At 54.8% G+C, this 22,182-nt stretch overlaps 1 protein-coding gene across 4 annotated transcripts in view; it reads left to right on the top strand.

The window, feature by feature from the left end:
* CPAMD8 (C3 and PZP like alpha-2-macroglobulin domain containing 8) overlaps nt 1–22,019 on the top strand; it is a 134,417-nt gene extending 112,398 nt beyond the window's left edge. For 2 of the 4 annotated variants that reach the window (XM_063800593.1, XM_063800592.1), the window contains 15 exons: nt 264–420; nt 579–653; nt 7,979–8,144; nt 10,538–10,624; nt 10,728–10,864; nt 11,233–11,388; nt 11,467–11,529; nt 12,227–12,441; nt 13,781–13,868; nt 15,529–15,603; nt 17,082–17,187; nt 17,275–17,385; nt 18,407–18,616; nt 18,746–18,896; nt 19,095–20,527. In XM_063800593.1, the coding sequence (XP_063656663.1) occupies nt 264–420; nt 579–653; nt 7,979–8,144; nt 10,538–10,624; nt 10,728–10,864; nt 11,233–11,388; nt 11,467–11,529; nt 12,227–12,441; nt 13,781–13,868; nt 15,529–15,603; nt 17,082–17,187; nt 17,275–17,385; nt 18,407–18,616; nt 18,746–18,896; nt 19,095–19,206 (1,909 nt within the window). In that variant the 3' untranslated portion in view covers nt 19,207–20,527. The other 2 variants (XM_016935418.4, XM_054673111.2) reach the window with 2 other exon arrangements.
* The last annotated feature ends 163 nt before the right edge of the window (nt 22,020–22,182 follow it).

Raw genomic sequence — 22,182 nt, 5'->3', positions numbered from 1 at the left:
GAGCAAGGAGCAGACCTGAATGCCACTAGGGTAGAGGTCCAGGTAGGAAGGAGAGAGCTCCGTCTTCAGGCCCCACTGGGTGCTGGGCAATGTGCCCCCTCCTCCACTCTGACGGCCCTGTGGGGACAGATGGGACCCCTCCCATCTTATAGATGAGGAAATGGAGGCCGGGGGTGGTGCCAGGAACTTGCTGCAATCCCTCAGCCAGCATGTGGGGGCTGACCATTCTGCAACCCCTCAGCTGACACCCTATCCTCTTTCAGGCTCACAGCCTTTGTCCTGAAGTCCTTCGCACAGGCTCGCAGCTTTATCTTCGTAGACCCCCGGGAGCTGGCTGCCGCCAAGAGCTGGATCATCCAGCAGCAGCAGGCTGATGGCTCCTTCCCGGCCGTGGGCAGGGTCCTGAACAAGGACATCCAGGTGAGTGGCCCCTTGAGCCTCCTTCCCGGGCCCCTCACCTCCTCCCGGAGCCCCAGCCCTGACCTGCCTGTTCCTACTCCCTGGAGCTGCCTGGGGGAAGTGAGGGGAAGTGGACTGTCTCCTTTGGCTTAGGGTGAGGCCTGTGAGTCCCCTTGCAGGGTGGGATCCACGGCACTGTCCCGCTGACAGCCTACGTGGTGGTTGCTCTCCTGGAAACAGGCACAGCCTCAGAGGTGAGTACAGAAGGGGTTTGGGGAGACTCGGGGCTGGGCACTGGAGGAGCAAACGGAAGGTTCCCTCCTTTATGCCAGGGTTGATTTCTTCCTCCCTGCCCTCCTTCTGCTCATTATCGAGGCTTTTTCATGCTTTTCATCAACAATGGTCACATTACATCCAGTTTCTTGTAATCTGAGCAGAGGAGAGAGAGATTCCCATGCTACTAGGGGGAAATTGGGCACAGGTTGGGGGCTGGGGAGGTGCCCTGAGTACAGGGCCTCCCATGACTGTCCACAGCCCCCAGACCTCCTTCAGAGAATCATTTCAGGCTAGTTCGGGTTCCTGGCCAGTGACCCAAGGGTTGGCTTCAGGGAACCCTACAAAATGTTGGGCTCATGCATGTTTTTGCAGGGAAAGGGGTTAGGATATTCAGAGACAGTTGGTACTGGATGGGGCTTAGATGGCCCAAGAGACTTGAGGGCCGTAGTCTCTTCTATGAGGCTTTCCTGGGGTGGGGGATGGCACAGTCTCTGCAGAGAAGGCTTCCACGATGGATCTCAGCCCTGAGTGAGAAGAATCTGCCCTCCCTAATACCTACATCAATTTTACAATCTCTCATGATAAATTATGAGTTTGGGCACTTCTCAGGATTCTTGGTCTCACAATCCAGACAACTAGTGGGTCTATGGTTTGCTGTGACCTAAGACCACCCCCCCCCCAATGCACAATGTCCAGAGGGCCCCTTGCCTTGTCTTATGGGCTGAATTGGTTCTCCCCTGACCAAATTCTTATGCTGAATTCCTAACCCCCTGTCTTAGCTTGGGCTGCAGAAACAAAATACCATGGAGTAAGTGGCTTCAACAATAGGCATTTATTTTGCACAGTTCTAGAGGATGGGAAGTCCAAGACCAAGGCACAGGCACATTTGGTTCTTGGTGAGGGCTCTCTTCCTGATTTGTTGACTGCCACCTTCTCACTGTATGTTCACATAGTGTTTCCCTAGTGTGTGCATGTGGAGAGAGAGCTCTAGTGCTCTTCCTCTTCATATAAGGACACTAATCCTATTATTTTGGAGGCCCCATCCTCATGACCTCAATCTAAACCTAATTATCTCTCAAAGGTCCCCAACTCCTAATACCGTCATATTAGGAGTTAGAGCTTCAACATATGAATTCTGAGGAAGATCACACATATTCCATGACACCCCCTCATACCTCAGAAGTCCTCCTCCACATCTCCCATGGAAGTGGTCAAATATGTCACCTCCCAAATGCATTTTTCTGGAAACTTCCCTGCCAGAGCCCTTGGCCCCCACTCGAGTTGGAATGGACAGCACCCAGGATGCTGCACAATTGCTACCCTCCTTTACTGAGAAAGGGTTTTGGGAGGCACATTTTTTGAGACGTTGCATGTCTGCAAATATTCTCATTCTGGCCCTGTATGATAGCTGGGCTGGGTATAGAATTCCAGGTTGGAAATTGTTTTCCTGTAGAATAATTGATGATGTTCTATCATCTTCTAGTTTCCAGTGTTCCACTGAGAAGTCGGATGTCATTCTGAGTACTATCCTTTGTATCTGGTTTGTTCTCTCCTCTGGAAGCTTTCCAATCTTCTCATTGTCCATATCACTATGGACAACAAGATATGTACACTTTTATGACACATATCTTGAGGTGAGGCTTTTTTTTTTTCAGCTCACTGCAACCTCCGCCTCCTGGGTTCAAGTGATTCTCTTTGGCTTGGGGTGAGGCCTGTGAGTCCCCTTGCAGGGTGGGATCCATGGCATGGCAGCTTCAGACTCCCGAGTAGCTGGGACTACAGGCATGTGCCACTGCATCTGGCTAATTTTCGTATTTTTAGTAGAGACCAGGTTCCACCATGTTGGCCAGGCTGGTCTCAAACTCCTGACCTCAGGTGATCCTCCTGCCTTGGCCTCCCAAAGTACTGGGATTACAGGCATAAGCCACCATGCCTGGCCCTCCCTTATGTCTTCAATGAACACTCAACAGGCCCTCTACCTCCTTCCTATCCCTTGAGGTCACTTCACTTCTCCCAAGAATCTTTTTCTGCCTTCTCCATATCCTTCCAACCTATTTCTCTTCTGAACCTGAAGGCAACTGCTGCAGGGCAGCAGTTGATTCTCCCTGGTCTTCTGAGTTCTGGTCTCTTAGATCAGCAGTATCCAACCTTTTTGGCACAAGGGACCAGTTTTGTGGAAGACAGTTGTTCCATGGACTGGGGAAGAGTGGGTAGTTTTGGGAGATTCAAGAGCATTACATTTATTATGCACTTTATTTCTATTATTATTACATTATAATATATAATGAAATAATTATACAACTCACCATAATATAGAATCAGTGGGAGCCCTGAGCTTGTTTTCCTGCGACTAGACTGTCCCTTCTGGGAGTGATGGGAGACAGTGACAGATCATCAGGCATTAGATTCTTATAAGGAGTGTGCAACCAGCTGGGTGCAGTGGTTCACACCTGTAATCTCAGCACTTTGGGAGGCCAAGGCAGGCAGATCACTTGAAGTCAGGAGTTTGAGACCAGCCTGGCCAACATGATGAAACCCTGTCTCTACTAAAAATACAAAAATTGTCTGGGCGTGGTGGCTCATGCCTGTAATCCCAGCACTTTGGGAGGCTGAGCTGGTGGATCACAAGGTCAGGAGATCGAGACCATCCTGGCTAATCTGGTGAAACCCCGTCTCTACTAAAAATACAAAAAATTAGCTGGGCATGGTGGCAGGCGCCTGTAGTCCCAGCTACTCAGGAGGCTGAGGCAGGAGAATGGTGTGAACCCGGGAGGCAGAGCTTGCAGTGAGCCAAGATGGTGCCACTGCACTCCAGCCCAGGCGAGAGTGCCAGACTCTATCTCAAAAAATAAAATAAAATAAAAATACAAATACAAAAATTAGCCAGGTGTGGTGGCGCATGCCTGAAGTCCCAGCTACTTGGGAGGCTGAGGCAGGAGAATCACTTGAACCTGGGAGGCAGAGGTTGCAGTGAGCCAAGCTCGTGCCACTGCACTCCAGCCTGCGCAACCAAGCCAGACTCTGTCTCAAAAAAAAAAAAAAAAAAAAGAACAACAAAAAAAAGGAGTCTGCCAGCAAATGCCTCACATGCTCACAGTTCACAATAGGGTTCATGCTCCCACGAGAATCTAATGCTGCTGATGATCCGATGGGAGGTGGAGCTCAGCTGGTAATACAAGCGATAGGGAGTGGCTGTAAATACAGATGAAGCTTCGCTGGCTCACCTGTCACTCACTTCCTGCTGTGCAGCCCCTTCCTAACAGGCCACCAACTGGTACCAGTCTGTGACCCGGAGGTTGGGGACCCCTGTCTTAGATCATTCCCCAAAGGAGGCAAAACCTGCTGTCTTCATTTCCTGTGGCTGCCATAACAAATTGCCACAAACTGGGTGGCTTAAAACAACAGAAATACATTCTCATTGCTTTGGAGACCAGAAGTGCAAAATCAAGGCATTGGCAGGCCCTTGCTCCCTCTGCAGGCTCTAAGGGAAGAGCTTTCTTTGCTGCCTCCAGCTTCCAGGGACCCCAGGCATTCTTTGGCTTGTGGCTGCATCACTCTAGCCCCTGCCTTTGTCTGCATGTGACCTTCTCCTCTGTCTTCTCCCCTTCTCGTCTCTTAAACAACACTTGTTGCCACGTGCAGCAGGGCATTCCTGTAGTCCCAGCTACTCGGGAGGCTGAGGCAGGAGGATCGCTTGACCCAGGAGTTCTGGGCTATAGTGCACTGCGCCAATCAAGTGTCTGCACTAAGTTCAGCATCAATATGGTGACCTCTTGAGAGCAGGATGACCAACTTGTCCAAAGAGGGATGAACTGGCCCAGGTCAGAAATGGAGCGGGTCAAAACTCCTGTGCTGATCAGTAGGGAGATCGTGCGTATGAATAGCCACTGCACTCCAGCCTGGGCAACATAGTGAGACCTGTCACTAATTTAAAAAAAAAAAAAAAGGCGGGCCCAGTGGCTCCTGCCTGTAATCCCAGCTCTTTGGGAGGCTGAGGCGGGCAGATCACCTGAGGTTGGGAGTTCGAGACCAGCCTGACCAACATGGAGAAACCCCATCTCTACTAAAAATACAAAAATTAGCTGGGTGTGATGGCGCATGCCTGTAATCCCAGCTACTCGGGAGGCTGAGGCAGGAGAATCGCTTGAACCTGGGAGGCGGAGATTGCGGTGAGCTGAGATCATGCCATTGCACTCCAGCATGGGCAACAAGAGTGAAACTCCATCTCAAAAAAAAAAAAAGTTAAAGGTGCTTGTCATTGGACGCCAAGCACAGTGGCTCATGCCTATAATCTCAGCACTTTGGGAGGCTGAGGCAGGTGGATCACATGGGTCCAGGAGTTCGAGACCAGCCTGGCCAATATGGCAAAAGCTTATCTCTACTAAAAGTACAAAAATCAGCCAGGCACCATGGCACGTGCCTGTAATCCCAGCTACTCGGGAGGCTGAGGCAGGAGAATCGCTTGAACCTGGGAGGCGGAGATTGCAGTGAGTTAAGATTGCACCACTGCACTCCAGCCTGGGTGACAATATGAGACTGTTTTAAAAACAAACAAAAACTCCCGTGCTGATCAGCAGTGGGATTGTGCCTATGAATAGCCACTACACTCCAGCCTGAGTAACACTGAGTAACAGTGAAACCTCTGTCTCTAATACAAATTTTTTTTTTTTTTTTGAGACGAAGTTTCACTCTTATTGCCTAGGCTGGAGTGCAATGGAGCGATCTCAGTTCACTGCAACCTCTGCCTCCCGGGTTCAAGGATTCTCCTGCCTCAGCCTCCCAAGTAGCTGGGATTACAGGCATGGGCCACCATGCCTGGCTATTTTTGTATTTTTAGTAGAGATGGGTTTGTTTGTTTGTTTGTTTTTTCCCTTTTTGAGATGGAGTCTCGCTCTGTTGCCCAGGCTGGAGGACAGTGGCGCGATCTCGGCTCATTGCAAGCTCCGCCTCCCAGGTTCATGCCATTCTTCCACCTCAGCCTCCTGAGTAGCTGGATCTACAGGCACTCGCCACCACGCCCAGCTAATTTTTTGTATTTTTAGTAGAGATGGGGTTTCACCATGTTAGCCAGGATGCTCTCGATCTCCTGATCTCGTGATCCACCCGCCTCGGCCTCACAAAGTGCTGGGATTACAGGCGTGAGCCACCATGCCTAGCCAAAAAAAATTTTTTAAAGATATTTGTCATTGGATTTGAGGCCACCTTAATCCAAGGTGATCTCATCTCAAGACTCTTAATTACATCTGCAAAGACCCATTTCCTAAATAAGTCAGCATTTACAGGTCCCAGGGAATATATCTTTTTGGTGGGCCACCGTTCAACCCGCTACACCTGTGCTGGAATCAGATGAGCTGGGGGGCAACCAGCAAATGACCTTGACCCCTTGGAGTTCCGTTGCATCCGCTTGTCTGTAAATGGGAGGATCTGCACAGCTGGGGCCGGGCTGGGTCCATCCCTGCTTGGTGTGGTCTCTGCAGCGTCCTTGAGACCCGTCCTGGCCGGCGTGACCTGGGGTAACTCCCATGTCACTGTTCCTGCCCCTGGGATGGGGATGTCCAACCTTCCCCCACCCCCAGGCAATGGACTTGTGAGGGCCAGTCCTAGGGTCTGGCTAGTCAGCCGGGTTCATCCCTGGCACATGCCTCCCAAAGGGCATCTCAATGTCACACCTTAGGGACAGTTCCCACGTTTGTCCTGGTCTAAGGATGGAAAGCTTTGGAAACATTCTTTCTATGACCAGGACAGTTCCGAAAGCAGAGTTAGCTCAACTCCATACCTCTATCGGGCCACCAGAAGACTTTGGTTCCATTGCTAAATTTGTTAATGCTTCTGGTCACTCATTGCTTCCACATAATATTATTGGGCAGCTTCTCTGAACCAAAACCATCAGTAGATTCTGGACTTGGTCCCTGTCTTCTAACAGATCACATTCTAGGGAGAGCATGAGCAGGGCTGGTGGGCTTCTCTAAGGAGGTGACCAGGCCTGGAGGCTGGGGAGGGCCTGGGCTGTGGAGGTCTAGGAGCCAGCTTTTTATTTCTATTATTATTATTTTTTTTAGATGAGGTCTCACTCTGTTGCCCAGGCTGGAGTGTGGTGGTGCAATCTCGGCTCACTGCAACCTCTGCCTCTCGGGTTCAAGGGATTCTTGTGCCTGCCTCAGCCTTCTGAATATCTTGGATTATAGGCGCCCGCCACCACGCCTGGCTAATTTTTGTATTTTTAATAGAGATGGAATTTCACCATGTTGGCCAGGCTGGTCTTGAACTCCTGACCTCAAGTGATCTGCCCACCTCGGCCTCCCAAAGTGCTGGGATTACAGGCACGAGCCACTGTACCTGGCCTTAGCTAGCTGTCTTAACAAAGACCTGGCCATGGGGCTGGGTGGGACAGGGTGGCCAGGGATCTGCCTGCTTCCCCTAGAGTATCACTGTGCTCATTTGCCATGTACTTGGGCATCCTGGCCAGACCTCATTTGGAAAAAGGAGTGCCAACTTACAAGAATGGTAATGGGAGCCAGGGGCAGTGGCTCGCTCCTGTAATCCCAGCTCTTTGGGAAGCCAAGGTGGGAGGCTCGCTTGAGCCCAAGAATTTGTGACCAGCCTGGGCAACATAGTGAGACTCCATCTCTACAAAAAATAAAATGTTAGCTGGGCGTGCTGGTGTGCACTTGTAGTCCCAGTTACTGGGGAGGTCAAGGTGGGAGGATCGCTTAAGCCCAGGAAGTGAAGGTTTCAGTGAGCTATGATCGTGCCACTGCACTCCAGCCTGGGCAACAGAGTAAGATGCTGTCTGTATTTTTTTTTTTTTTTTTTGAGACGGAGCCTCACTCTGTTGCCAGGCTGGAGTGCAGTGGTGCGATATTGGCTCACTGCAACCTCCAACTCCCTGGTTCAAGCAGTTCTCCTACCTCAGCCTCCCAAGTAGCTGGGATTAAAGGCATGCGCCACCATGCCCAGCTAATTTTTGTATTTTTAGTAGAGATGGGGTTTCACCATGTTGGCCAGGGTGGTCTCAAACTCCTGACCTCAGGTGATCCACCCACCTTGGCCTCCCAAAGTGCTGGGATTACACTGCGCCCAGCCTATTACCAAAAAAAAAAAAAAAAAAAAAAAAGCAAGAAAGAAAAGAAAGGAGATGGGGTTTGAAAATTGGGTCTGCAGGCAGTGAGAGCCACAGAAGGATGCAAAGCAAGGGGCTATGAGTCACCCAGAGCTCTCCTCGGGGATGCCTCAGAAGCCAGTGGGTGGGTGGGATGGGAGCAGAGCAGCCTCCCAGGTTTCACCTTCCCACCCCACCCTGCAGGAGGAGAGAGGCTCCACTGACAAAGCGAGGCACTTCCTGGAGTCTGCTGCGCCCCTGGCCATGGACCCTTATAGCTGTGCCCTGACTACCTACGCACTGACCCTGCTCCGCAGCCCGGTAGCCCCTGAGGCACTGCGCAAGCTCCGTAGCCTGGCCATCATGCGAGGTAGGTGTCCCTGGCCCTCCCCAGAGGCCACAGCGTCGGGAAGCCCACTGTGGAGCCCGGTAAACAACTCATGAACATATTTATCAAAACTGACGAGTCATGTAGTCCCAGCTACTCAGGAGGCTGAGGCAGGAGAATCGCTTGAACCTGGGAGGCGGAGGTTGCAGTGAGCAGAGATCGCGCCATTGCACTCCAGCCTGGGTAACAGAGCAAGACTCCGTCTCAAAAACAAAACAAAACAAAACAAAAAACTGATGAGTCGGCCAGGTGCGGTGGCTCACGCCTGTAATTCCAGCACTTTGGGCAGATCACTTGAGGCCAGGAGTTCGAGACCAGCCGGGCCAACATGGTGAGACCCTGTCTCTCCTAAAAATACAAAAATTAGCTGGGTGTGGTGGCAGGTGCCTATAACCCCAGCTACTCGGGAGGCTGAGGCACAGGAATTGCTTGAACCCAGGAGGCAGAGGTTGCAGTGAGCTGAGATAGTGCCATTAGAAAGAAAGAGAAAGAAAAGAAGGAAGGAAGGGAGGAAGGAAGGAAGGAGAGAGAGAGAGAGAGAAAGAAAGAAAGAAAGAAAGAAAGAAAGAAAGAAAGAAAGAAAGAAAGGGAAAGAAGGAAGGAAGGAGGGAGAGAAGAGAGAGAGGGAGGGAGGGAGGAAGGAAGGAAGGAAGGAAGGAGAAAGGGAAACTGACAAGACGCCTTTTGCTTCTTTGTCAATTGCTTTGTTGATTATAGTATTCATTCATTATCGCATCTGCTAGTGACTTTATTTGAGGAAGTGGCTTGTCCAAGTCACACCAGCCCCAAGCATCACTTTCCTTGCCTGTGAAATCTGGGATGCCAACCCCTCTGGAAGGGGAGTTCTCAGAGAGGGATCCCCAGCAGAGAACGCATCCCCTGCCTCCGGCCAGGCTTCCTGGAAATCATCCCAGGACAGGGGTGCTGGGAGACAGGGGAGGGTTGGGTCTTGCTTCCACCCTTCCCTCCACTTGCTGCGTGAGCCCTGGAAAGCTTTTTTGAGCTGTCAGTCTCCCCACCTACAAAATCATCACCCCACTGGGACTCCAATCCCTGAGCTTTGACTTTCTCAGAATGCCCCCAAACTTAGTCTCCTCCTACTTCACCCAGACCTCCCCACTCCACCCCTACCCCCAGCAGCTGCACTGGGGCTCAGACAGGTTTCTCTGCTTAAGTCATTAAGATGCCACCTGAAGAATTGTTTTCATTGCTTCCGAAAGAAAAAAGTTTAAAGAGGATCCAGGGATGGAGTGGGAGGTGGTGGTGGTGGGCTGGTTTCTCTCTGGATTTGAGAGTCTTTACACCTCATGCGAGCTCAGAATCCTTGGAGCCTTTTTCTTTTTCTTTTTCTTTTCTTTCCTTTTCTTTTTCTTTTTTTTTTTTTTTGAAACGGGGTTTCGCTCTTGTTGCCCAGGCTGGAGTGCAATGGCGTGATCTCCTAACTCAGCCTCCCAAGTAGCCAGGATTACAGGCATGCACCACCATGCCCGGCTAATTTTTTGTATTTTTTAGTAGAGATGAGTTTCTCCATGTTAGTCAGGCTGGTCTTGAACTCCTGACCTCAGGTGATCCACCTGCCTCAGCTTCCCAAAGTGCTGGGATTACAGGCGTGAGCCACTGTGCCTTGCCATTCTTTTTAAATTATTATTATTATTTTTATTTATGTATTTATTTATTTATTGAGACAGCCTCACTCTGTCACCCAGGCTGGAGTGTGGAGTGCAGTGGCTTGGTATTGGCTCACTGCAACCTCTGCCTTCTGGGTTCAAGCAATTCTCCTGCCTCAGCCTCCTGAGTAGCTAGGATTACAGGTGTGCACCACCACACACAGCTAATTTTTGTATTTTTAGTAGAGATGGGATTTCACCATGTTGGCCAGGCTGGTCGTGAACTCCTGACCTCAAGTGATCCACCCACCTCAGCCTCCCAAAGTGCTTGGATTACAGGCGTGAGCCACTGCGCCTGGCCAGAATCTTTGAGCCTTTGCAAGTCGAGTGTGGCTGCTTGGGCACTAAGTGGGAACATCAGGGGCTGGATCAGTACCTGGTCAGGAGGGAGGCTATTGACTAGTGATGTCTGTGTCCAGGAAGGGGAGGGTGGCCTTTGATTAGTGATGTCTGCCAGGGGTAGGTTTGGGTAGCCATTGATTCACGATGTCTGCCAGGGGCACAGGAAGGGCTGGGGCTGCCATAGGTTTGCAGATCTGAGATGGAGCCCCAAGGCCCTTCCTGTTCCAGCTGTCTTCTCCTGATACTCTTCTCCCACTGGGGGTCCCACAATACCTTTTCTTTAGACCCCATGCTTGGATGCCCTCCATGGGATGCCAGGCTACACACTGGGTGGGTTATAGCTCTTGACCACTCCTTTCCTTGCAGATGGGGTCACCCACTGGAGCCTGTCAAATTCCTGGGACGTGGACAAGGGCACATTCTTGAGCTTCACTGACAGGGTCTCTCAGTCAGGTACTGGCCACCCCAGCTCCCGGGTGCCTGCCTTGGCCATACCTCCATGCACTGGGTCCATGTCCCTGTGTCAAAAGTCCCCAGTGGGCCTCTTCCATTGCAGTGGTCTCGGCCGAGGTGGAAATGACAGCCTACGCCCTTCTGACCTACACTCTGCTGGGTGACGTGGCCGCCGCCCTGCCTGTGGTGAAGTGGCTGTCCCAGCAGCGAAATGCACTTGGGGGCTTCTCCTCCACTCAGGCGAGCCGGGCAGGGCCAGAGGGAGGGGCTCAGGGCTGGGTGGGTGGGGTCCCTGCAGTCCTTGTTTTGAGCTCTGAGGTGGCCAGGCAGTCTGGCCCCTTCTCACCTTATGGAGCCCCAAAGAGGGCAGGGGTTGGGGTTGAGGGACAGATGCCCCTGGATCCTCTGTGGGAGCCCAGCCTCTGCCTCTGGGGACACACCAACCTGGCTGTCCTGAGGCCCCCAGTGCCATGGGTGTCTGCACTGGGTCCAGTCTCTATTCCAGCCCCGTTGGTGCCTGTTTTAGGCTAGGCTTCCAAGACAGGGGTCGAGGGACCACTGGCCAACTCAGTCTCAGGGTTGATGGCCGTCTCCTCCTCCATCCCCAGGACACCTGCGTGGCTCTGCAGGCCTTGGCTGAATATGCCATCTTGTCCTATGCTGGAGGCATCAACCTCACTGTCTCCCTGGCCTCCACCAACCTGGACTACCAGGAAACCTTCGAGCTGCACAGGACCAACCAGAAGGTTCTGCAGACGGCAGCGGTGTGTGTTCCTGGGATGAGGGTTTGGGGGTTGCTGGAGGAGGGGTCAGCAGGGCCTCATGGTGACTTCTGTCTCCAGATCCCCAGCCTCCCCACGGGGCTGTTTGTGAGTGCCAAGGGGGACGGCTGCTGCCTGATGCAGGTGAGGTTTTGGGGAGCACGAGGTGATCTTGGGCTTGTCTCCTGTGCCCCATTCCCTCCAATCACACAGTGGAACCCCGGGGACCCCCAGAGGGTTCTGAACTCAGCAGCATGCTAGACTGCAGGACAGGCTTTCAGCCTTCTAATACTGCCCAAGGCAGGTGGCCATGAGTCCTCTCAGGTGTGCCGCCCCCACACTTGAGAGGGTCCATTTGACCCTCAGTCCAGGGATCTCTGACCCATTGACTCAAGCAGATTTGCCTAAGGGCTCGAGGTCATTCCCCCTGCTGTGGCCTGGATTTAGCCCCAGACCAGGTTGGGGCAGGTGCATGTCACAGGTTCTGACTGGCAGTCAGAGGGCAAGTTTCCCGCGATGACTCTCGCTAGCCTCTGTTTTCTGACCTCTAAAATGGGAGCTCAGATAACACTGTGGATGAGAGGGAGACCCCTAGACTCAGACATAGCTGAGCACAGCTCTGCACCCCAGATCCACAAAACTGGTCTGATGATTGTACCTACACCCGCTTCAGTGATTTCAAGGCTAAAAGGAATAACGGTAGTCTCTAAAACTGTCATGGATGTCACTGTCCTCATAATTCTGGCTGTTCCCACCTCCCCACTGCCCTTTCTCCTCCCCTACCCTGCACCTGTTATGGAGGGCCCAGGTCCCTAAGCCTCCATCCTCCAACACCCCCCAGATTGATGTCACCTACAATGTGCCTGACCCGGTGGCCAAGCCGGCTTTCCAGCTGCTTGTAAGCCTCCAGGAGCCTGAGGCCCAGGGACGCCCGCCCCCCATGCCTGCCTCCTCAGCTGAGGGTTCCCGAGGAGACTGGCCCCCAGCTGACGATGATGACCCAGCGGCCGATCAGCATCACCAGGAATACAAGGTGATGCTGGAGGTGTGCACCAGGTAAGGCCACCTGCCCTGCTGGCGTGGGCATCCCAGGAGGGTGCAATGTGTGGAGAGGATGGCCTCCTGGGACCAGGAGGAGCTTCCGGCTCCAGGCACTCAGTGGTGGTTTTTGTTTTGTTTTGTTTTTTTGAGACGGAGTCTCGCCCTGTCGCCCTGGCTGGAGTGCAATGGTGCGATCTCGGCTCACTGCAACCTCCGCCTCCTGGGTTCAAATGGTTCTCCTGTCTCAGCCTCCTGAGTAGCTGGGATTACAGGTGCCCGCCATCATGCCCAACTAACTTTTTTGTCTTTTTAGTAGATACAGGGTTTCACCATGTTGGCCAGGCTGGTCTCGAACTCCTGACCTCGTGATCTGCCCGCCTCAGCCCCCCAAAGTGCTGGGATTACAGGTGTGAGCCACCTCGCCCAGCCAGTTTTTGAAATGAATGAAAGAAAAGTAAATGGACACAGAAGACTCCAGTATGGTCGGGGCGGGTGGGCTGGATGGGGACAGCAATGTGTGGCTGGGACACTGGTCCCTGCCAGATAACACCAGCACCAGACCCCTTGGTTTCCAAGAGTGAGCCTGGGACCCGGCCACAGTGGGCCCTCACCCTAAGAAGATGTTTGTTGCCATGGCGATGGATGCTTGTCACCATGGCGACGATTGGTGGGTGAGTGGTTGCCATGACACTCGCAGCCCATCAGAGCCGCTACCCCGGTAACGGCTGCCCTGACCTTGACTCTCAGCCCGAATGTGTCCAAGTTCCCCATCTCAGAAAGTTCTGGAAATCAGAGTCCAGCTTGCTGCACTCCCCGCAGCTGCAAGCTCCACTCTGAATGTTGGCTTCCTCTTCCTTGTCCCCAACGCCCTATAGGAAGCGTCTGGCATATTGCAGGCTCCAGAGAGTGCCCAGTTACCTCCCTCCCCGCCCCACCATGTTACAGAAGGAGAAACTGAGGCCGGAGCTAGGGGGTTGATTTCCCAGAGTCTCCTGCAGGGCGGCAGTGTTGAAGCACCTGGGCTGTGGCTGCTCTGTGCAGCCATGTCCAGAGTGGGGTCGCCAGCTGCTTCCCAGGCTGGGGACACAGAGTGAAGTCCAGGACAAAACACAGTGCCTAGTCAAGAGACCTGGTCAGGCCTAGAGCCCTTGGCAAGGCCCTTTCCTTCTGGCCTCAGTGTCCCTGCTGTAAAATAGGTTGACTGAGTTGACCGAGCCAAGGATGTGTGTGCTGTTGGCCTGCTGGCCAGGCTTCCTGGGACATCAGCTGTGTGGGCTCCAGGGGGAGAGGGGACCTTGAATTCCACCTCTGGGCTTGAGCTCTAGGGCCTCTCTCTCTCCCCTGTTGTTGGAAGGTGGCTGCATGCAGGGTCTTCCAATATGGCTGTCCTGGAGGTGCCCCTGCTGTCAGGCTTCCGGGCAGACATCGAGAGCCTGGAGCAGGTGAGGCAGCGCCGGTGAGCAGCGGTGGGCAGGGATCTCTGAACAATAGGTAGGGCTTAGGCACCTAGGGTCAGGCTGGCTGGCAGTCCAGACCTTTGTAAAATGCTATGGGTATTCTTTTCTTCCCTCTCCCTCTCCCCCTCCCCCTTCCCCTCCCCCTCCTCCTCCCCTTTTACCCTGTTTCTCTTTTTTTTTTGACATAGTCTTGCTCTGTTGCCCAGGCTACAGTGTAATGATCTGATCTTGGCTCAAATTCCCAGTGGAGCCTTGAACTTCCAGGCTCAAGTAATCCTCCCACCTCAGCCTCCCGAGTAGCTGGGACTACAAGCATGCACTACCATGCCCTGCTAATTTTTGTTTTTGTGGCAGAGACAGGGTTTCGCCATGTTGCCCAGGCTGGTCTCAAACTCCTGGGCTCAAGCAATCCTCCTGCCTTAGCCTCACAAAGTGCTGGGGTTACAGACATGAGCCACTATGCCCAGCCCCTTTTCCCCCAACCCCTTTCTGGGCAAAAATGGCCCATCTGTCTACTGAGGAGTAGGTGGGGTGGGGTGGGGGCTGCTCCAACAGGTGGATCTCCCATGGGGCCACTGTCACTATTATTATTATTATTATTTGAGATGGAGTTTGCTCTTGTTGCCCAGGCTGTGCAGTGGCGCAATCTGAGCTCACTGCAACCTCCACCTACCCGGTTCAAGCAATTCTCCTGCCTCAGTCTCCTAAGTAGCTGGGATTACAGGCATGCACCACCACGCCCAGCTAATTTTTTGTATTTAGTAGAGATGGAGTTTCTCCATGTTGGTCAGGCTGGTCTCAAACTCCTGACCTCGGGTGATCAGCCCACCTCAGCCTTCCAAAGTGCTGGGATTACAGATGTGAGCCACAGTACCCGGCCCACTGTCACACTATTATAAATGCCACCTAGAACTTCAGCAAAGTTCCATGTGCTTTGGCCCTGGGTGGGGAGCCATGGGGTATTCTCAATCCACATTCTGCCGAGACCAGCTGTCACCCTCACAACCCTAAGAGAGACCAGTGCCATATCCCCATTTTGTACAGGAAGGAAGAGGGACATGGGGGTGGGGATTGCTGCCCAGCTCTGGCTGGGGGAGAAAGAGGACCAAGAAGCAAGGGTTCCAGGGGCCAAAGGAGGTCTGCAGTGTGGGGAGGGTGGAACAGGAAAGCTGGGCCTATTGTCACCTCCCCTCCAAGGAGGCTGCACGGAGCACCAGGAGATGAGGATGTGGTCAATTCAGAGGCCTTGGAGTGGGTGTGGGTTTTTTTAAATCAAAAACTGAAAAAAAAAAAAAATCCCAGGCTGGGAGGGGAACTTGAACAGTGCAGCTGAGACACCAGCAGGTGGCAGGGCTCAGCCGGGCACCTCTTTGGCCACGGAGAAGCCTGACCTGGGCTTGGGGCTGGGTTGAGGGAGTGTATAGGGAGGCGAGGCAGGTGCTCCCAGCAGGGATAGCCATCCTTGAGCGTCCTCTCCTGGGTGCTGAGAGGCTGGCAGGGCCTGGGGAGCACTGACCAGCACCCAGACCCCAGCCCATGGTAACTTGTGGGCAAGTCCAAGCATCCCACTGACCACTGCCCCCAGGGGATGGGAGAGGAAGCAAGTAGAGAGTCTGAGGACCCTGACTTCTGGCTTCCTCTGCAGCTGCTCCTTGACAAGCACATGGGGATGAAGAGATATGAAGTGGCTGGACGCCGAGTGCTCTTCTACTTTGATGAGGTACCACCAGCCAGGGTTGGTGGAGGAGGCTTCCCTGGTGTGCACGTTGGTGAGGGTGCACCCGTCACTGCCTGGTGTGGCTCCCTGCAAGTATCTTGTACCATAAAAAAGACACTGGGGCCGGGCATGGTGGCTCATGCCTGTAATCCCAGCACTTTGGGAAGCCGAGGTGGGAGGATCACTTGAGCTCAGGGGTTCGAGACCAGCCTGGGCAACATGGCGAGACCCCATCTTTACAAAAAATATAAAAAAGTGCCCAGGCCCTTTGGCTTACACCTGCAATCCCATCACTTTGGGAGGCTGAGGCAGGTGGATCACCTGAGATCAGGAGTTCAAGACCAGCCTGGCCAACATGACAGAACCCTGTCTCTACAAAAAATACAAAAATTAGCCAGGTGTGATGGCACGCTACTGTAATCCCAGCTATTTGGGAGGCTGAGGCAGGAGAGTCGTTTGAACCTGGGAGGCGGAGGTTGTGGTGACCTGAGATTGTGCCACTGCACTCCAGCTTGGGCGACAGAGCAAGACCTGCAAGACCTTGTCTAAAAAAAATAATAATAATAAGACACTGGGAGAATAAATTCCAGGCAGAGTTGGCCATGCTGACAGCTCTGTGCCCTCGGCTGATGGCAGTTGGTAGAAAAAGCAGGGAGGGGCCGCAGTGGATATTATCCATCTGTAGGAAGGAGCGAAGCATTGATCCATGCTACAGCATGGATGAACCTCAGAAACATGATGCTGAGTGAAAGAAGCCAGACACAAAAGGCCACAGAGTACATGATTCCATTGACATGAAATGCCCAGAACAGGCAAATCCGTAGAGTTGGAAAGATTTGTGGTTGCCAGCGGCTGGGGGAGTGAGGAGTGAGTGCTGATGGCAATGGGGTTTCTTTGGGGGAGAAAGAAACCGTTCTGTAACTAGACAGAGGTGATGATTGCACAGTATCGTGAATGTGCTGACTCCCACCCACACATGCTCAGCCATGCGTGCACACACACAAAAAGGAGTGGTGTTTCAGAGGCCACCTGAGACGTTTTCCCAGTGGGATGGAAGGACCCAAAGAATAAAAAATGGGACCGAGGCGGATCACTTGAGGGCAGGAGTTGGAGACCAGCCTGGCCAACATGGTGAAACTCCGTCTTGATCAAAAGTACAAAAAATTAGCAGGGTGCGGTGGTGGGCGCCTGTTATCCCAGCTACTTGGGAGGCTGAGGCAGGAGAATCATTTGAACCCAGGAGGCCGAGCTTGCAGTGAGCCGAGATCACGCCACTGCACTCCAGCCTGGGCAACAGCGCGAGACTCTGTCTCAGGAAAAAAAAAAAAAAAGAAAAGTAAAAGAAAAAAAGAAAATGGGATCACGTTTCTTCTGTGTTTCACGCGTCCTGGGTATCCCTGAAATCAGCCAGTTCTGGGCCTGAGCTCAGCGCCCCGGGCCTCCTGGCCCGGGTCGAGCCTGCGCCCGCCGCTGCCCCACAGATCCCCAGCCGGTGCCTGACGTGCGTGCGGTTCCGTGCTCTCCGGGAGTGCGTGGTGGGCAGGACGTCGGCGCTGCCAGTCTCCGTGTACGACTACTACGAACCCGGTAGGCCCGCGCGCCCGCACCCCCGGCCCGGCCCGGTCCCTGACCCGTCGCGCCTGCACTTGGTCACCCGCCACCCTCGTCCCGTAGCCTTCGAGGCCACTCGCTTCTACAACGTCAGCACGCACAGCCCACTCGCCCGGGAACTGTGCGCCGGACCCGCGTGCAACGAAGTGGAGCGCGCCCCTGCCCGGGGCCCGGGTGAGTGCGCGGAGCCACTGCCGCCCCCCACCGCGGCCTGCCACACCCCGACTCCCACCCGCGGACGCCGGGGAGGGCTCCCCTGGGGGCTTGGCAGAGGAGGGGCCAACGTAAAGTCAGGAGAACGCAGCATAGAGGTGGGCGGGCGCTCTGCCTGTACGGGGGAGGCGGGGCTGGAGGAGCGGTCAGCGGGGAGGGGCGTGGCTGGGGGAGTGGTAAGTGCGGAAGGGAAGTGGCTGGGGAATGGTCAGTATACTGGGGGCAGGGCCGAGCCAGTGAGGGTGTGGTCACTGTGGTGGTGGGGACTGGGCGCAATGGGTTGAGGGTGGTCAGTGTGGTGAGGGCGGGGTCGAGCGGCGAGGGGGAGGTGAGTGCGGAGGGTGCGGGGTTGAGGGCGGGTGTGTTCAGTGCGGGGGGCGGGGCCGAACGGGGTGGGTGTGGTCAGTGCGAAGGGGGCGGGGTTGAGAGTGGATGTGGTTAGTGCTGAGGGGATGAGGTTGCGGTGGGTGTGGTCAGTGCGGGGGGCGGGGTCGAGGGTGGGTGCGGTCAGTGCTGAGGGGCGGGATTTGTGGTGGGTGTGGTCAGTGCGGAGGGGGCGGGGTTACGAGTGGTCAGGACGGAGGGGGCGGGGTTGAGGGTAGGTGTGGTCACCGCGGAGGGGGCGGGGTTGAGGATAGGAGCGGTCAGTGCGGTGGGGGTGGGGTTGGGGTGGGTGTGGTCAGTGCGGAGGAGGCGCGGCAGGGGCCGGGGCTGTTGTTGCAGGGCGGCCCAGACAGGACGCCCTGTCTCCTTTCTCTCCTACAACCGCTTTTTAAAAGTCTGTTTCTGTTTTTGTAAGTATTAGGCAAATACCTGCGTGAAATTCCATAAGGCCAGGGCTCAGGACCTCCCATTAACTGTCGCGCCCCAAGACCCGGGTAGTGGGCCCGGGCCCCAGGGACATCTTCCCCACCCCCAGGCTCTGTGGGGGCGCGGGCAAGGTGCAGGGTGGGGGGTCTGTCGAGCCTGCCTCGTCCCCCAGGCTGGTTCCCCGGCGAGTCGGGCCCTGCCGTGGCCCCTGAGGAGGGGGCGGCGATCGCGCGATGCGGCTGCGACCACGACTGCGGCGCCCAGGGGAACCCGGTGTGCGGCTCCGACGGGGTGGTCTACGCCAGCGCCTGCCGCCTGCGGGAGGCCGCCTGCCGCCAGGCCGCGCCCCTGGAGCCCGCGCCTCCCAGCTGCTGCGCCCTCGGTGAGGACCCTACCCCCCGCCTGGCCTCGGGGACCCCATCGCTGCTGCTCTGGGCCACGGATCTCCTCCCCTCGGCGCTTGGGTCCCCTCCCCGCCACGCCCTCCCGACCGAGGCCCCCTTCCTTCCAGAGCAGCGGCTGCCGGCCTCGGCGTCCTCCACCTACGGGGATGACCTGGCTTCTGTGGCCCCGGGGCCTTTACAGCAGGACGTGAAGCTGAATGGAGCCGGCCTTGAGGTGGTGGACTCAGACCCTGAGCCTGAAGGGGAGGCGGAGGACAGGTAACAGCTGGGCCCACCCCAGAGATCAGAGACATAGGCTCAATATCTCCCCACCTCCCTCCCCTACCAACCTCCCCCGACGACCTGCCCCGACCCCTCCGCCCGGCCCCGACCCCCCACTGGCAGTGGGAGTGACTCAGGGTCAGAGGCTCAGAGTTCCCGGGCACAAAGTGGGACATTCATCTTCCCTCCACCCAGGTCCACGCAACACCCACCAGCGAACAGCTTATCCGAAATGCTGGGGACCAGCGGTGTTTCGGATTTCAGGTTTTTTCACATTTCAGAATGCTTGCATTATATAGTTAGCTAAGGTTCAGCATCCCTAATCTAAAAATCTGAAATGCCCCAATGAGCATTGCCTTTGAGCACGTCAAGTCGCTGCTCAAAAAGATTTGGATTTTGGAACATTTCAGATTTAGGATTTTTGGACTAGGGAAGTTTTGCCTGTAGTTAACAGTGTGCAGTTTCCTCATGGGCAGATTTGTGTAATCTCAACCATAGTCAACAAACAGCCCATCTGCACAGGATCCTTCCAGCTGCTCTTCCATAACTTCATCTTTCCCCTCAACACCTGCAACCACTAAGCCATTTCCCCCCTACCCGTCTGTAATTTTGTTATTTTGAGAATGCCAGGTAAATGGAATCAGAGCGGATAATCTTTGGAGCATGATTCCCTTGCATTCACCTGTGTTGTTTCGTGTATCCATAGTTTATTCTTTTTTTTATCTGGGCTCACTGCAATCTCCGCCTCCTGGGTTCAAGCGATTCTCCTGTCTCAGCCTCCCCAGAAGCTGGGATTACAGGGGCCCGCCACCACGCCAGGCTAATTTTTTTTGTATTTTTAGTAGAGGTGGGGTTTCACCATGTTGGCCAGGCTGGTCTTGAACTCTTGACCTCAGGTGATCCACCCGTGTTGGCCTCCCAAAGCGCTGGTATTGCAGGCATGAGCCACCATGCCAGGCCTATTCTTTTATTTTTCAAACGAGGTCTCACTGTGTTGCCCAGGCTGGAGTGTAGTGGCGTGGTCATGGCTCACTGCAGCCTTGACCTCCTGAGCTCAAGTGATCCTCTTGCCTCAGCCTCCTGAGTAGCTGGGACCACAGGCACACACTACCACCACGCCCAGCTAGTTGTGTGTGTGTGTGTGTGTTGTAGAGATGGGGTCTCTGTATGTTGCCCAAGCTGGAGTGCCATGGCTGTTGATAGACGTGATCATTGTGCACTGCAGCCTCAAATTCCTGGGCTCAAGTGATCCTCCCATCTCAGCCTCCCAAAGCTTTGGGATTACAGGCATGAGCCACTGTGCCCGGTCTGGAGTTTGTTCTTTTGTATTGCTGGGTAGTGTACTATGGGTAGCTTTTCGATTTGGTTGGTGGTCTGACACAAGCTGCTCCCCTCTTACCGCACGTGGACACCCAGAGCCCATCACTGTGGTCCACTGGAAGGGGAAAGGAGGCAGAGTTGTACAGTGCCAGGCCTGGGCCATGTGTCCCCCTTCCAGTTGGGGTTCTGCCATCTAAATGAGGAGGTGGCAGCTGGCCTGAGCCCCATGGAGGTGGGTTCAGGAAAGGGGTGTGGGGTCCCATCCCGAAGTCCTGGCGGCCCCATAGGAATCTTTCTCCTTCTCTCCTGGCCAGTCAGAGCGGCTTCTCTTCCTAACGGCTGCCCTGCTGAGAGCAGGACGACACCATCTGGCTGCATCCTGTCCCTATCAGCCTGTGACTCTGCATGGTGGGTGGGCAGACCTCAGCCCAGGTGACACCTGCCTCTAAATGAACCCAAGGAACAGAATGACAGAGATCTGCCCGTCCCTAGGATGAGACTCTTGGGACCCAGGTGTGGGCTCAGCAGTCATCGGTGTGGTGCAGGGGGGACAGCTGGAGGCCCCTTGGGAGATCCCCCACCTTCCTAGCTACAGCTGGAGCTCCAAGCACCCCAACCCCCCAGCCTTGGAGCTGGGCATCATTTTCCTGGGGCCACGGCAGCTCCCACAGCCTGACATTCTGTTCCCGGGAGAAGAAACATTCCCAGAAAGCACTCGTGTGGCCAAAAGCCTCTTTCTGAGCAAACACGATGTGGACTAAATTAGCAAAACATCCAGCCCGTGGGCAACTTCAAAACGGAACAGGCTGCGTTTCTCTGAAACACAAAGCCCCGGCCTCCCTTTGGGGCACCCAGGACCCCAAATTGCCCTAAGACTGTCCCAGCTCTCGCACCCTCTGCCTTCGCCCCCCGGGGACCTCGGGCTCACATCACAAGGCCCTGCGGGGAAGCAGATGGCTCTCAGCAAATGCACTTTCAGCTTCCGGCTGCCGGGGCTGGGTGACCCCGGTGCTTCCTCACCGTGAGTTCCTGATGTCCTCATGCCCAGAGGACCAGCCCACTCCCAGGGCCCCCAGGCCCAGAACCTGCCTGCCTTGGGGGGCCCTACCAGCTGCCTGCCACCAGTACCAGCAGACTTTGATTCCCCTTTGTGACCCCTGGCACCTGCTTATGTCTGCATTTGCCCATCTTCTCCGGGGTGGTATTTATTTCAGCCAACACCGCTCAGCCCTGATCTCTGCCAGCACAGAGGCCCCTCGCTGCCTGTGAGGTCAAGGTCTGAGGCTGCCCTGGCTGGTGGGCTCCCCACCCCGGCACCCTACAAGCGACAGGCCCTGTGGCTCCTTCCTCAGCCCGAGGCCCGGTGCCCACTTGCTGTAGAGGATGTTGTAAGATAAAACCTCATCTCCAGGGTCACGGCCGGGCCTCGGCCTCCTGTGGGCAGCGGGAACCTGGAAAGCAGCACCCAGAGCGCCAGCCCGTTCCACAGATGGGGCCAGACTCCGGCCCCTCGGAGACGTAGTGGCCGGGTGGTGGGGGCCCACAGGCCAGGGCTTCTGAGCCCTGTCTTCATCTACAGCCCAGCCTTTCAGAGTGGTGGGAAGGAGGGTTTATGGATGTCAAACACCTGCACCTTGAGATAATCCTACAACCACATGCAGTTGTGGGACCACAGTTTGGTCCTGGGGACCATTCATACCCACACACCCAGCTTGTGCCTGTGGTTAACATCTCAGAAAACTCTAGTAAATGATCACTCCAGGATATTGACACGAATACACGTTACTGATCTTACTCACATGTTCTGGGGTGCACATGAACTTTGTGTGTGCATGTGTGTGTGTGTGCATGTGTGTGTCCCGGGTACCTGACACCCCCAGCCCAGGGCTGCCCAAAGTTGGGCTGATCAGAGACATAGACCCAATGAGGAGCCCAACAGTGGCCCTCCAACCCTCTGCCTTGC

The sequence above is a fragment of the Pan troglodytes genome, chromosome 20 (genome assembly GCF_028858775.2).
Source record: "Pan troglodytes isolate AG18354 chromosome 20, NHGRI_mPanTro3-v2.0_pri, whole genome shotgun sequence".
Lineage (NCBI taxonomy): Eukaryota > Metazoa > Chordata > Mammalia > Primates > Hominidae > Pan > Pan troglodytes.
This window is presented reverse-complemented; position numbering and strand designations above follow the sequence as displayed.